The sequence below is a fragment of the Chelon labrosus genome (assembly GCF_963514085.1).
Source record: "Chelon labrosus genome assembly, chromosome: 17".
Taxonomy (NCBI): domain Eukaryota; kingdom Metazoa; phylum Chordata; class Actinopteri; order Mugiliformes; family Mugilidae; genus Chelon; species Chelon labrosus.
Window position 1 is genome coordinate 4,619,054 of NC_140350.1, and position 12,392 is coordinate 4,631,445.

General features: G+C 40.2%; 1 protein-coding gene across 5 annotated transcripts in view; it reads right to left on the reverse strand.

Annotated features, from left to right (window-relative positions):
- The window catches only part of LOC311502857 (RNA-binding protein Musashi homolog 2), a 241,153-nt gene that overhangs the window by 218,904 nt on the left and 9,857 nt on the right, over nucleotides 1-12,392 (reverse strand). For 4 of the 5 annotated variants that reach the window (XM_084565273.1, XM_084565272.1, XM_084565269.1 and 1 more), the window contains exon 5: nucleotides 9,692-9,733. The exons of the other annotated variant lie outside the window; for it this stretch is intronic. In XM_084565273.1, the coding sequence (XP_084421399.1) occupies nucleotides 9,692-9,733 (42 nt within the window). The remainder of the gene's footprint in view (nucleotides 1-9,691; nucleotides 9,734-12,392) is intronic. 5 annotated transcript variants of the gene reach the window in all.

Consider the following 12,392-nt stretch of genomic DNA (forward strand, 5'->3'; position numbering starts at 1 on the left):
GTTCATCTGCTGCATTGTATAATGTTGTGTTAACGAAAATGACTGCATTGTATGCACGTGTCCACCTACCAGTTCAGTTGCAGTTTGTGTCAGTCCACACTCATACTCATTCATTCATCTTCTGTAACCGCTTGTCCTGCGAAGGGTCACGCTCATACTCAGTTTATTAGGTGAAAACAAATGCATTGGACCTGCACTAAATCTTCATGAAGGTGGTAATCAGCAGTAGTTTTAAATAACAGAGAGCTGCTCATTCTACTGTGTTTTCATTTTGTGTTTTCAGTGTTTTCACACTGTTTTTTTTTTTTTTTTTAAATCGGTGAGCTACGCTAAATGACAGGAATGTTTGATTTATTACAGTTTAACAGCACCACAAATGACATGCTCTAAAGTGATAATGCAGTTGAATTACCACCTCTATGGTATGGTACGCTATGACTGTGTGAAGCTGACTTTTGACCTACTGGATATATCATTTTATCCTGTGATATCCTGTGATTTTATCCTGGATATATCATTTTATCCTGTGATATTTGTGTGTAATTTTTTCAAAATTACCGTAAAAATTCTTTGCACAAGGACACCGTGACCTTTGACCACCAAATTTTATTAAAGAAATCCCTGAGCCGAAGCAAATGTTAAAACTAATTTTAAGAAATATCGCATTTAAAATAACGGGACAGGGTGATGCATAGACAGACTGACGGACAACCCAAACACAATGACGGAAGCACACCAGTATTAAGAAACCATCGTATCTTGTCAACCTCTTTATCTTTTATCAAGACTCATCTGCTGAAGTGCAACAATAATTAACTCGTAATTTTGGCAGATTTTAATTAAACAACAAAGAATCAATGTTTTAAATGCATTCAGCTAATTACATAATATTTGCACATCAGAACAACAACAGATACACCACAATCCTCTTCTAGTAAAGATATTTTGGGGTGTTGCACAAAGAAAACACATCACAGCTGACGAGAGTGACAAGCACAATAATAGTGCAAGTTCTGAAATATGTAATTACAGCAGAGAATACAGTATATTTCCGTTTGTTGCTTGTTATTTCTCGTCTCTTCAGTTCATGCTTGGTTATTATTAGAACGTTACTCTATTGACTGTGAGAGCTGAGCCAGAGTTGCACTGGCTCTGGGATTGGCCAGCCATGGTCCAAGAAATGGTTTAAGAAAGGCTAACACTGACACTACCACAAACAAGTATGACAAAGTAGTCATATCTTTTGTCTTTAGGGATCATTGCCTGAGCATGCACACATATATATATATAGTATGCTATACAACATGCTGCAACTAAGCAGTTCAACCAGAAAAGGGCAACAAGCGGCTATTGACCATCACCATTAATCAAACAACCAACAATGGCACAACTAATAACGTGGCAGGCTTGTCCATTTGAAAGAATATCGTTCTTAAACTGAAAGGCTGGTGCGCCAGGAATAAAAAACAAAAACAAAAAAAAAGGAATTGGGACAGCGCGTAAAAACTGTCACACAGCGTCAAAGTGAGAAAGAGCAATCTGGCAGGCGGGATTCCAATATCTAACTCTACAATGACAACTGGATCCAATCATGGCGAAACACTTCACCGAGTTGGTCAGGCAATCTTCCAATCAGACAGACACATCCAGCACAGAACGATCACGCTAAAGCATTCCTCTTTTAATTAAAAATAAACTGCATGCGCTGTACTGTATTTATTGGATGTTTAAAGCCTCACTCTAGAGGTGGGTATAAGTAACCTTGAAAAAATAAGCGTTTATGATTTCTAACTGAGTTTTATTTTGTATAATTATGGTCAATTTCATGCAATATCACACTTTTATTGTAAATATGTGTGTGTTGGTTTTATACCTTCCATCTGATGTGTTGTATGTGAGCACAAAATTATATGGTGTAGCTATAATACCATATGTAATCTGCATAAAAGCAACTGTAATCCTGACAGACACAGTAAATAAACCTACTGAATGATCCTTCAAAGATTCTTTTTTTTCCTGGGATTTTTCTGTATTGTAAATAAAACTCCACGTCTGCTGGTAATAATTTTACACAGCTTGACACACCTGAGCTCCTCATGCTGCAGTTGACATATCTTACTCTTTGCTGTACCAATCCCAGACATTAGGTTAGAAAGCAGAGACACAGGAGTAAAGGTATTGAGAAGCAATGAGAATTTCAAAGCTGGCCAGCAAGGTGATGCGTCTGACAACACAATGGAACTCATCATCCTGATTAAGCTGGCCATCCGTTTTTAATTATTTCATTCCGACGCAATCTCAAAAAGGTCACTGTTAAAAAATTAGAAATGGATTCCTCGTCGGCCTCTCCAGCAGCCCAAGCCACTCCCTGAAGTGATGACTTTCAAAGTTAAGTGCTCCTCCGCTTCATTCACAATCTTCATTTTTCCACACTGGATGGGTGGGGACTTGACGAGATTGAAAAAAGATGTTGTTATCATGAAAAAATTAACAGGGCCGGCGAATCCACCTGTCACATTATTTGCCGCCCGCTAATATAGGAGAGTGCTACAGCTGAAGAGGGCTCAAGGTCATGTCACTGCTGGTTTGTGCTGACAAAGCCACTTAGATTGTTAGTGACATTGTTGTGATGAGAGACCACTAGAAAACCAAATACTAATGAATAACTGCAGTCAGTCTTTTTTTTCCCCTGCTGTGACGCTAACAAACAAACATTTAAACACCAGCTGTACTTATTATAGATGCAATTGAGGTGAAATGTAAAAATGCTATATGCTAAACACTGAAAGGCCATTTTTTTTTCCAGTGACTGAACAAAAAGACACACATCTGCTGTGCTGCCTTTATGTTGCTATTGTTTTTGCATGAATCAGAACAGATTTATTTTTGATTCTTTTTATAAGGTTCATGAGTAAGCCACACAAGAGTGGTGTAACACTGCCCTGCAGATGCATTTGCTCTGGTTTACATAGCGCACATTAAACTTGTGTGCGCTTGTTTTGTTTGTATTTCTGTGTGTACATGTGTGTGCTAGGCTTTGATAAGAAGTCTTGAGAGGTATAGAGGAGGACCATGCCCTCTTCTCCTCTGCTCTCCCCTGCTCTCCTCTCCTCTCTATCCTGGCTAGCAGGCTGTCCTCATTACTGTCAGTCAGCATCAGGTTTAGCAGTGCCAGGCTCCTGCACAGCCCTCTGTCCTCTCTGCCCTGCCAGCACTAGCCTGCCTGACTGCTGCCATTGGTAAGCATTGTAAGAGCCCCTCAATCCCCTAGAAAACCTAATTACTCTCCACCCGCAACCAAGGAGACCGAGGCAGAAAAGACGGAGGCAGAGGAAAGAAGAATCGCACACACGTACCCTCCATTTAGAAGCGCTCTGGCAATTATTCAAACAAAAGAAATGTGAGTTCATATTATATCTGCAGGAAAAAAAAAATAATTACACTAGCATTCACATTTACAAATCATTTATCTTTCCATTGAAGCATAAATATTGGCGGAAAGCATGAAAAAAAAAAAGAACACAAGACACATTTGGAAAAAAAAAAAAAAAAAAAAAGAACATGCATGAATCAAACTGAGCATTGCTTTGACTACCCGTTAACTGGGTCACTCAGTTGGTGATTGTGTCTGACCACCAAACAAACAGTCATTCATATGTCTCTGCTCTGGCCCCATTTTCATCTGGAGCAGTTCCACTGAGGCCACTGAAAGCAAAGGAGCTGACGGGTCAGGGATTTAAACCCATCTCCAGCTTCGGCACAGCAGCCATTACCACCGGGGGAAAAACAACTCCTTGTGTCATCCTCCATCTAAGGGAGGGTTTATTTATGTTGGCTGCACATCTGTTTGTTTTTTATTTTTTTTCAGGGGCGAGAGGAGAGTGACAGCGAAGAATTCCCATCAACTTGCTTGTCAGTTTTCCGTCGTCTTGGTCAAAGTTTTCTTTGCTCACTATCAGACTGTCTCTTGGTCTCAGTGAAACGTCAGTGCATTTAGTGTCAATTGTGAAACCCAATTTTAAAAGCGCGTTTATTTTGAGCAATACAGAAAATATCTCTTCAGTTGAACATATTGGTCACTCACCGGGATAAGACCTGTGCCACATGCCTTGAAATGCGATGTCAGGTTTGGATAATAGCCTGCACAACATAGCATTCCTTCTCTTTCTTCCACTGTGTGTGTGTGTGTGCGCTATCTGCACAGCAAAAATGACTTGAAAAAGGAGAAGTCTAACAAGAAATAATCTCCTTTCACACTGGAAATATTTGGGAGGGCTCGCCGTCATAAACTGTGACGGCGGAGAAAGATAATGATACAGCATTCTGCTGCATGCATTACATTATCGACTTTTGTCCTTGAATATTCCTTCGGACTCGTGCAGCTGTGCAGATCTGAGTTGGAACGGGGAAGCTGGTGCTTTTAATAAACTCACAGGGACATTCAAAGGGGCTGGCAGCTACGGAGGTTTCATTTTCCCAGCAGTGAGCTGTGTCATTTAAAATAAGGATCATTTTGAGAAGGGGAATATCGTAATGCTAAATCTAGATCAAATAACTGAGCAAGGTGTAAGGCTGGATTTACATGGCCTTGTAATCCAAAAAGACGTAGAAAAAATAGGAAAGTAAACAGCACAGAGAGGGAAAGAAATGAGACATTAAAGGGAAAAGGAGGGGAAAATTAAGTAATAAATAAACAATGAAAATAGGGAGCTATTTTGTACAATTTAGCCTAATAACTGTGCATCAAATACAGCATGCGTACATGTGGTCTCATATGTGTGTGGTACACAGTACTAAGACACAGGGGTTGAGATGTGTATGCGGCATTGTTACCAGATTTCATTAAAACTTGAGACTTGAAATCTCTAGAACCTCAATACACCTGGGAGGGTTTTTTTTTTTCTGCCGGCAAGAACATAAAGCACACACAGTCCCTGAGAGAGATGTGTGGAGGAGGTGGGGGGTACTGGTCAATTTGCCATTCACAGAAAGAGGGGAAGAGAAAAAGTAAGAGGCAAAAGGGGAAAAGAGAATGTGACACGCAAGGACAGAGAGTGAGACAAAGAGAGAGGCGAAGAGAAAGAGAGAGCACGAGCCGCCAGAGACAGACCAACACTAACAGTGGGCCATGAACAGGGAAGCCAGTCACAGCTGTCACATGTTCAAGTAAAATTTGGGACAGAGCTTTGATGGTATTTCTGACTGATTTCTGACCCAGAATTACCTCAACGAATGCACCATCACAGCCATCCTCCCTGCTCACTGACATTAACACGAGCACTTTAATATGAGAAGTTTCAGAAAAGAAAACTGTCAGTGCAAACAAAATAAACAGAATTTCTGGAAGTGTTGTCACAGCTGCTTCCGCGCGGTGCACATCTATTCGTGAACAGATAGAGCCGTCTTCTTTCCCGCATCCCAGAGTCTGCCAGAGACATGGTGACAACCTGTTCTAGATGGCTTACAAGGCAAATCCCTTTATGAGGTGCGAGGAAAGGGTTACGCCCATTGCTCTGTAAACGGATGCTGCTCCTTTCTTTCATTTCCATAACAAGCCATCAGAACTCATCTCCCACTGAAGTGGCCACAGTCCCACTGGCAATTAAAATCATGCTGGGACATGCCATGGTTGTGTGTGACTTCACTGTGGGAAACAAAAGCGGCAGCAGCAGCGGTAATGACGGCAACAGTTGAGTGGTAAATCTCGAGCAATGTCGGCAGAAACCGTCTCTTTGATTTCTCCAGGAAACCGAGAGCAGGCCTCGTTTACATGTTTCAGTTTGAGCCTTACTGGAAAATATCAAACAAGGAGACACCAAGAAAAGGCATCATCACATCTCTGTGTTCTTCACCACTTTCTATACACAGTGGCAATAATAAAAAGGTGGGTGGGTTGCTGTTTTTTTAAAGAATCGTCAGTACCTCAACAGGCTTGAGATGAAGTCGAAAGTAAAGATTTTAAAAATACTTCTACAGTAAACAGACATTACTCAGCTATAAACAACGTGAGCTCATTTTGTCTCCTGAAAACTCTTCTGACAGCGCACTTTTCCACATCATTTTATTATGGATGCACTCCAGATCACATAAAAAAGGAGAGCCTCTGCTAACATCAATAGACATTTTGTGTTTTTTCCTATTAAATATAATATTAGGCTTGTTAAACTTCAAAGAAACATCACCCAGAAACACCTCTAATATTTAATGTTGTTTAAACCATCATTGACAGCGATAATAAGGGGATATGTGTTCTGTCTGATTCAGCTGAAAAGTTGATTGATCTATCACACCGTATAATCACTTCACGGCAGATCCCGGAGTGTTTTTAAACTTGGCAGACACTCATCACATCCAGCAACCAATTTCCAAGGTGGAAACTCTGGACAAATACTCCACAACACTACAAACGGACAAAATATTACATGGTGATGAATAAATCTTGCTCATCGTCTCTGCAATCACAAACAAGCTCAAATAAATCAATGCAAAGTGTTAAAAGAGAGGCTTTAAATAAAAGCACTTGCGCGAGAAAGAAGCTGGATCAAACATGGCTTGTTGTGAATCTTCACATTGAGACGGTGAAACCTTTACAGAGAAATCCCAGCATCCTAGAGCTACTTTTAGCTGCCTATCTCACAAAGCCGTGGCCATCCCCAGCCAGGCCAGCAGCAGACAAGGCATAAATGAATGTGCATAAAGCACTTTGCATCACATCATCATTGTTTAATCCTTTCATTCTCATCTGTCAATCATCCTCAGATGCAACCTAATCCCTGAATATTTGTGGAGCAGTCTATATTGATACCTTTGACATGACTTGTAAGCACAGCTTCTATTTATAATACAAAATGTTCTTTTTAGGTCTTATGATAAGCTTTAGTTGGACGACATTATTCATTTGTAATGTGTGTGCCAGGTTGCATTTCTTTAGCCAGTTTTCTTTGATTGACAGGGGCCTGCGGTTATCTCCCCTTTGTGCCCTTTACCAATAGTCTAGTGCAGATGGTCATAAAAAACATAAGATTACTCAAATCATACATATACATGATTCTGATACGCAGCTTGGAAATCACAGACAAGCGGTTCTTTGGGAGTTTTTTTGTTCACATTAACAAAAATAAAAACACACTGTACGTCTCGTGACTGCGGCAGGCGAAACGGACCTGAAAATCGCAAATGATCCCAAATCGATTGTCACACAGGTCGCATACGATTTTAACTAACCCAGGAGGTCAGTCCAGTTTAATACAGTCTAATGATTGTTTGTTGCCTTTCTCTCTGTTTACAGTGCAACTGCCCATGTTCTGGAGCAGTGTCAGGCATATCTGCTGATACAAGTTGTTTTTCCTGTGATCCTGTCATCCCAGCGCAAACACCTTCGGTTGTTTACAGTGAAATGTCCTCCGTGTTCACCTTCACCTCCAGTCTGTTTTCGGCATTACTCTACGTGACGTACATACTGTGTAGTTTTACCATATTGCAGCATTTCTGCAGAGAGAGGTCATTGGCAGGGTTACCAGTGAGGTCATTGTTAGTCGTGAGAAAATTAATTCCGATTGGTCTCATCACGATTTCCTCCTCGAAGCTCGTGCCACCGAGGCACCTGCCAAGTCGAGCTTCTTTAAACAAAAACGAAGCCTATTCAACAGCTGCATAAGCAGCCAAGCAGGCAGACAGTGGAGGGAAGAGAGGGACAAAAGAAAGCACATGCAAAACAGTGAGGACTTTCTAAATGGGAACCTCAGAATGGGACTTCTTTTAAAGGTCTTAAATCAATTGAACGTAAAGTACAAACCCATGCAACGTTAATCTATCTGGCTTAATCCCATTGCTTTAAGATCCTTTCTAATCCACATTCAATACAACCATTTTTCTTTCCTAACAAGCTAGCCCTATAGCCATTTTATAAATCACTGGTACAAGGCTTGTGCACTGCCACAAATTCTGTTATGGTGTCATTATTATGAATCACGCATGGCAGAGTGAAAAATATGTTTAAGACCTGTAGAACAGCTCAAAATATTGCATTTCCTTCTGAGTCACTGCAAAAAAAACGAGCACAATGCTGTTTAAAAAAAGATAAGCAATAACCACGACACAAGAGCAGTTTCTTGTTCACTTAAAAACTAGAAGGCTCATCAAACATCTGAGCTGTTTTATTGCACCTTCTGCCTTTATGAGCAAGGCTCAGAACAGCAGAAGTTTAAAGTGATATACTTGGCGTGTAAGAAAATGTGGAGAAACACTGGTAGTTTCTCAACTATATGCCAATATCCTTAAGTCACCATGTGCTCTGGCTTTGAAAGCCAGCACTGCCAATTCCTCATTTGAAACCTTAACAACTCTTTTTTAACAATGCCTCACTCTGATCCAGTGGAAAGGAGAAAATCTATTATCGATTTCCACCTGGTTTAGGTGGAAAAAGCCCTGATAGCAATGCTGAATAGCGCTGCGGTGTACTGTGCTATAGCCTGCACAGTAAATGCTGGGGGATGGTGTGAGGGGGCATGTCAACAAAGCCCTCAACTACACCACGGCACCATCTGCACATGCTGAATATTTAATTGTCAATAGAACTGCTCAAGACCAGTAATCAAGAAAAGAAAAGATAATACGCATCATGAAGAGCTTCTGCGACAGTTCCTGTGTGATTGGAGTTTGGCTTCTTTTTTAAATCACCCATTGTTTCCGTGCTAATTGTGACGATTTCTACATGCACGCAACACAATGAAGATATTTCTAAATCATTTGTGTCATTCAATCCCATTCAACTCCAGCTGATACAGAAAACAGCTCAGCAGACTTACGATTCAGCCAGTAAATGTAATTCATCGCTGTCAGTAAGAAGTCACCAATCATTTCTTGCAGTCGGGCTAATATCACCCTATTCATTTAAAAATAAACCTCATCGTTTTGCATTAATGTGCACTTTGAAAAACTCTACTACAGCCGACACGAGGCAGGAGGGTTTTGATTCCACTCAGAGTTCCTGTCTCCGCCACGGAACAAAACTTTCAACCAGCAGCTGACGCTCTCTGCTGATACATAAGCGCCTGTCTCCTGTCACTCACAACCCTGTCAAGACAATGGGTTTCCAAAGTTTCCAAAGCAAGATGGTTTCACCACTTGTACTACTTCTTTTCCTTTCGGCTGTTCCCTTCAGGGGTCGCCACAGCAAATCACCGGCTTCCATCTCACCCTATCCTCTGTGTCCTCTTCTCTCACACCAACTACCTTCATGTCGTCCTTCACTACATCCATAAACCTCCTCTCTGGTCTTCCTCTAGACCTCCTGCCTGGCAGCTCTAACCTCAGCATCCTTTCACCACTTCTACCCTGCTGCATTAAACACACAATAAAGCTTGATTTGATTTAAAGACACACATAATTTCAATCCATTTGCCAGTGAAAACAGATACATGACAAAAAGCACTGAAAGAAAAAAAAATGATGATGCATATACAGAAGAGTTGAGAAAATAACCTTAACCATGCTGAAAATTCCCTTTAAGTCTAATATTTTCAACTTTAATTGCTTTGGGGAAACAGCACAGATGAGATGGAAACACTGGATTCAGGCTAGGTGTTTGTATCTCTCTGTTATCTGCTGTGCGAGCACAAAATTAGGTAAGCTAGTGACATGAGACATAATCATTTTCTTTGAGCGGGGTTAGTGACCAATTTATTCTTACCTTAGGCTGGGCGCGACGGGGAAAGGCAACCTTAGGATCAATCTGAAAATGAGAAAAGAATAGAAGAATTGTTGTTAAATCAAAAGCGGTTATATTATGAGGATGACAAGCACTGAACAGGTGTCTACAAAGGACAACAGCTCATACACCAAATTCTCTAAGGTCATATTCATATATTTAAATATATATTTGTAATTAAATATTTCGAACTTCATTTAGCTTGCGTGGATACGACAGCCTGCTCTGGAGTTTGAGAAGGATTTTCCAAAACTCGAGACGCATTCAAGAGTCGTCAAAGTCATTGCATTTACAGATTAAGCGCACATGAATGAACCAACAAAGAGGTACTGCTACATGCTGCACGTGCAAACAGTACTTAAATGTTGTCGTCTACAATTTATCCAGTAATTAATTCTTTTTTCACTCAGAGTGACCACTTTTTAAACTGACATTTAAAGCACTCCGCTGTAAAAGAACCATATTACTCAGTACATTAAATCCCTACTGTAAAACAGCTTATCATTTAAATTTACTGTTGCCCTATTACATAACCTGCTTGCTTATAAATTATAAAGGTGCACATATTTGCTCAGTAACTGCTTTCAAGTCACTGGGCAGACCAACATATTTAAAGAGAGGTGGCCAGTATCAGTGACCTTGTTAGTTCCTGTTACAAATTATCTACAACTGATGGAGCCCAGTGGCACATTCTAGGCACAACATGCATCGCATTGGGCAATGTGCTATAGGAAAGCCACACATTAATTACTGCAAATAACTCTGTGTGTCTTCAGACCAACAAAATATTAGTGTTACCAAATGATCTGGTGGTGCCGCAACCTGATATGCACTCACTATCCAGTTCATTAGGCACACAAGTGAAAAAGAATGCATTCGAATATATGCACTAAATCTTAGCTTCATGGAGGTTATGCTATTCAGCGTTTGTTTAAAATAACTGAGGGAGCTGCCGATTCCATTGTGTTTTCATTTTGGAGACATATTTCATTTATTTTGACAACACCCTTTTAGTCAGTGGGCTGGGCTAAATAACAGAAACACTTCTTTGTTTAATTCAACGCAGTTTAAGAGCACCATAAACTACATCCTCCAAAAAAATCCACTATTTCTGACAATATACACTGAATATTATAGACATGAAGGGGGATTTAGTGCGGGACTGTCATATTAGAATGGATATGTTGTCACTAGGCTATCTAATGTTTTGGCAAGTGAGTATATATATGAAAAAGAACAACCAAAGTAGTAGTATTTAGTGTGGACGACAGCCACACCAATGTTCTGCTGGTCATGGCTGCAGCAGAGACTCGCTTTTATTTTAGGCAGGAATCGCTGATTGAATATGACAGGGAGAAAATGAGAGTCTGAGGCCGGTGACGCCTCCAGATATTGCCAAATAACCAGGAGGATGCGTCAGATCAGCCCGTTTCTCCATCTTGTGCTTGTTATCTCATTAGCTTCATTTTCCTCATTAATTTCACTGGTATGAAGGTATGCGGCGGGGGGTCTCATCAACCTTGCACTTACAGTGAAGAGAAACAGCAATGTCATTCTAAATTGTCCTTGAGTGGATACCACTGAATTTGAGAAAGACCATTTCCAAAAAAAAAAAGAAAAAAAAGAAAAAAGTGTTTAACACAAAACGTTTTTCGGGCCGTTTCATATTTTGCCGTGTGCCACGTTGAAATATTTATAATTACAATGCCAATGGTATGCATTTGTAAAAGTTACTCCCTCAGCACAGATGGATTTATTTAAGAAAATGATATCTTATCATGCTGAGGAAAACAGTGGAAAGAAAGACGCCATCTGCACGGATCAATTAAGCCATTGAGACTGACTACATTTTAATCTGTTTGAAGGGAAAGCATGATGTGCAATGTCATTGTCATCTTTTCTGTCAGTCTCACTTATTGCCGTTATCTTTCTAAATCAGGTCAAAATGAGAAATGAATTCAATAACACCTGGCCACGGTAACCCTGCTTGTAATGAATTTCATTTAAAGATTTGTTTTAGCACTTAGCCCAAGGCATAACCAATTCAAACTCAATTATTTTGTGCACCCTATTCGAGCAAAGACAACACATTAAGCTCTGAATACCAACGTCCTATACTCGGTAATGTATCTTAGTTTTTAAGCCTACACAAAACATATCAAACCTCATTTCATCACACTGCTCTAAACTAATTGTTTTTCTGTCCTGCTGAGAATTTCTATTTCTGTTTCCCCGCGTGCACAAGAGAGCACTTTAACACAGCAGCAAAAACGTCAGAGTGTTCCGTCAGTTTAAAATATTACAATTAGAATAACAAAACTGTTACAGGCACAGAATTGAGTTTTAATGCTACTGCAGATTGTTTAAGTCGCACTCAATGCAAGGCAGCCAAATGAGGCAACAAGGGCTTACTAACCAATCCTTCTGAGAAATGCTGCTGCAGCACCTTTTTAGGTCACAACTTATGATGAATAACTCCTTTGAGAGGAATTTGAAATTATGAGCAAAGGAGATGTAGCAATTGTTTCCCTTTGCTTTACATATTAAGTTTTTTTTTTTTTTTTGCAGAAAGTACCCTTGTGCGTATGGCCTCAAACGAAACCGTGCATTACCCTTTGCACTGGATAACCCTACCACTGAACCAGAGATTATGTTGTCTCAGTTTCACCTGATACTTCCTTCC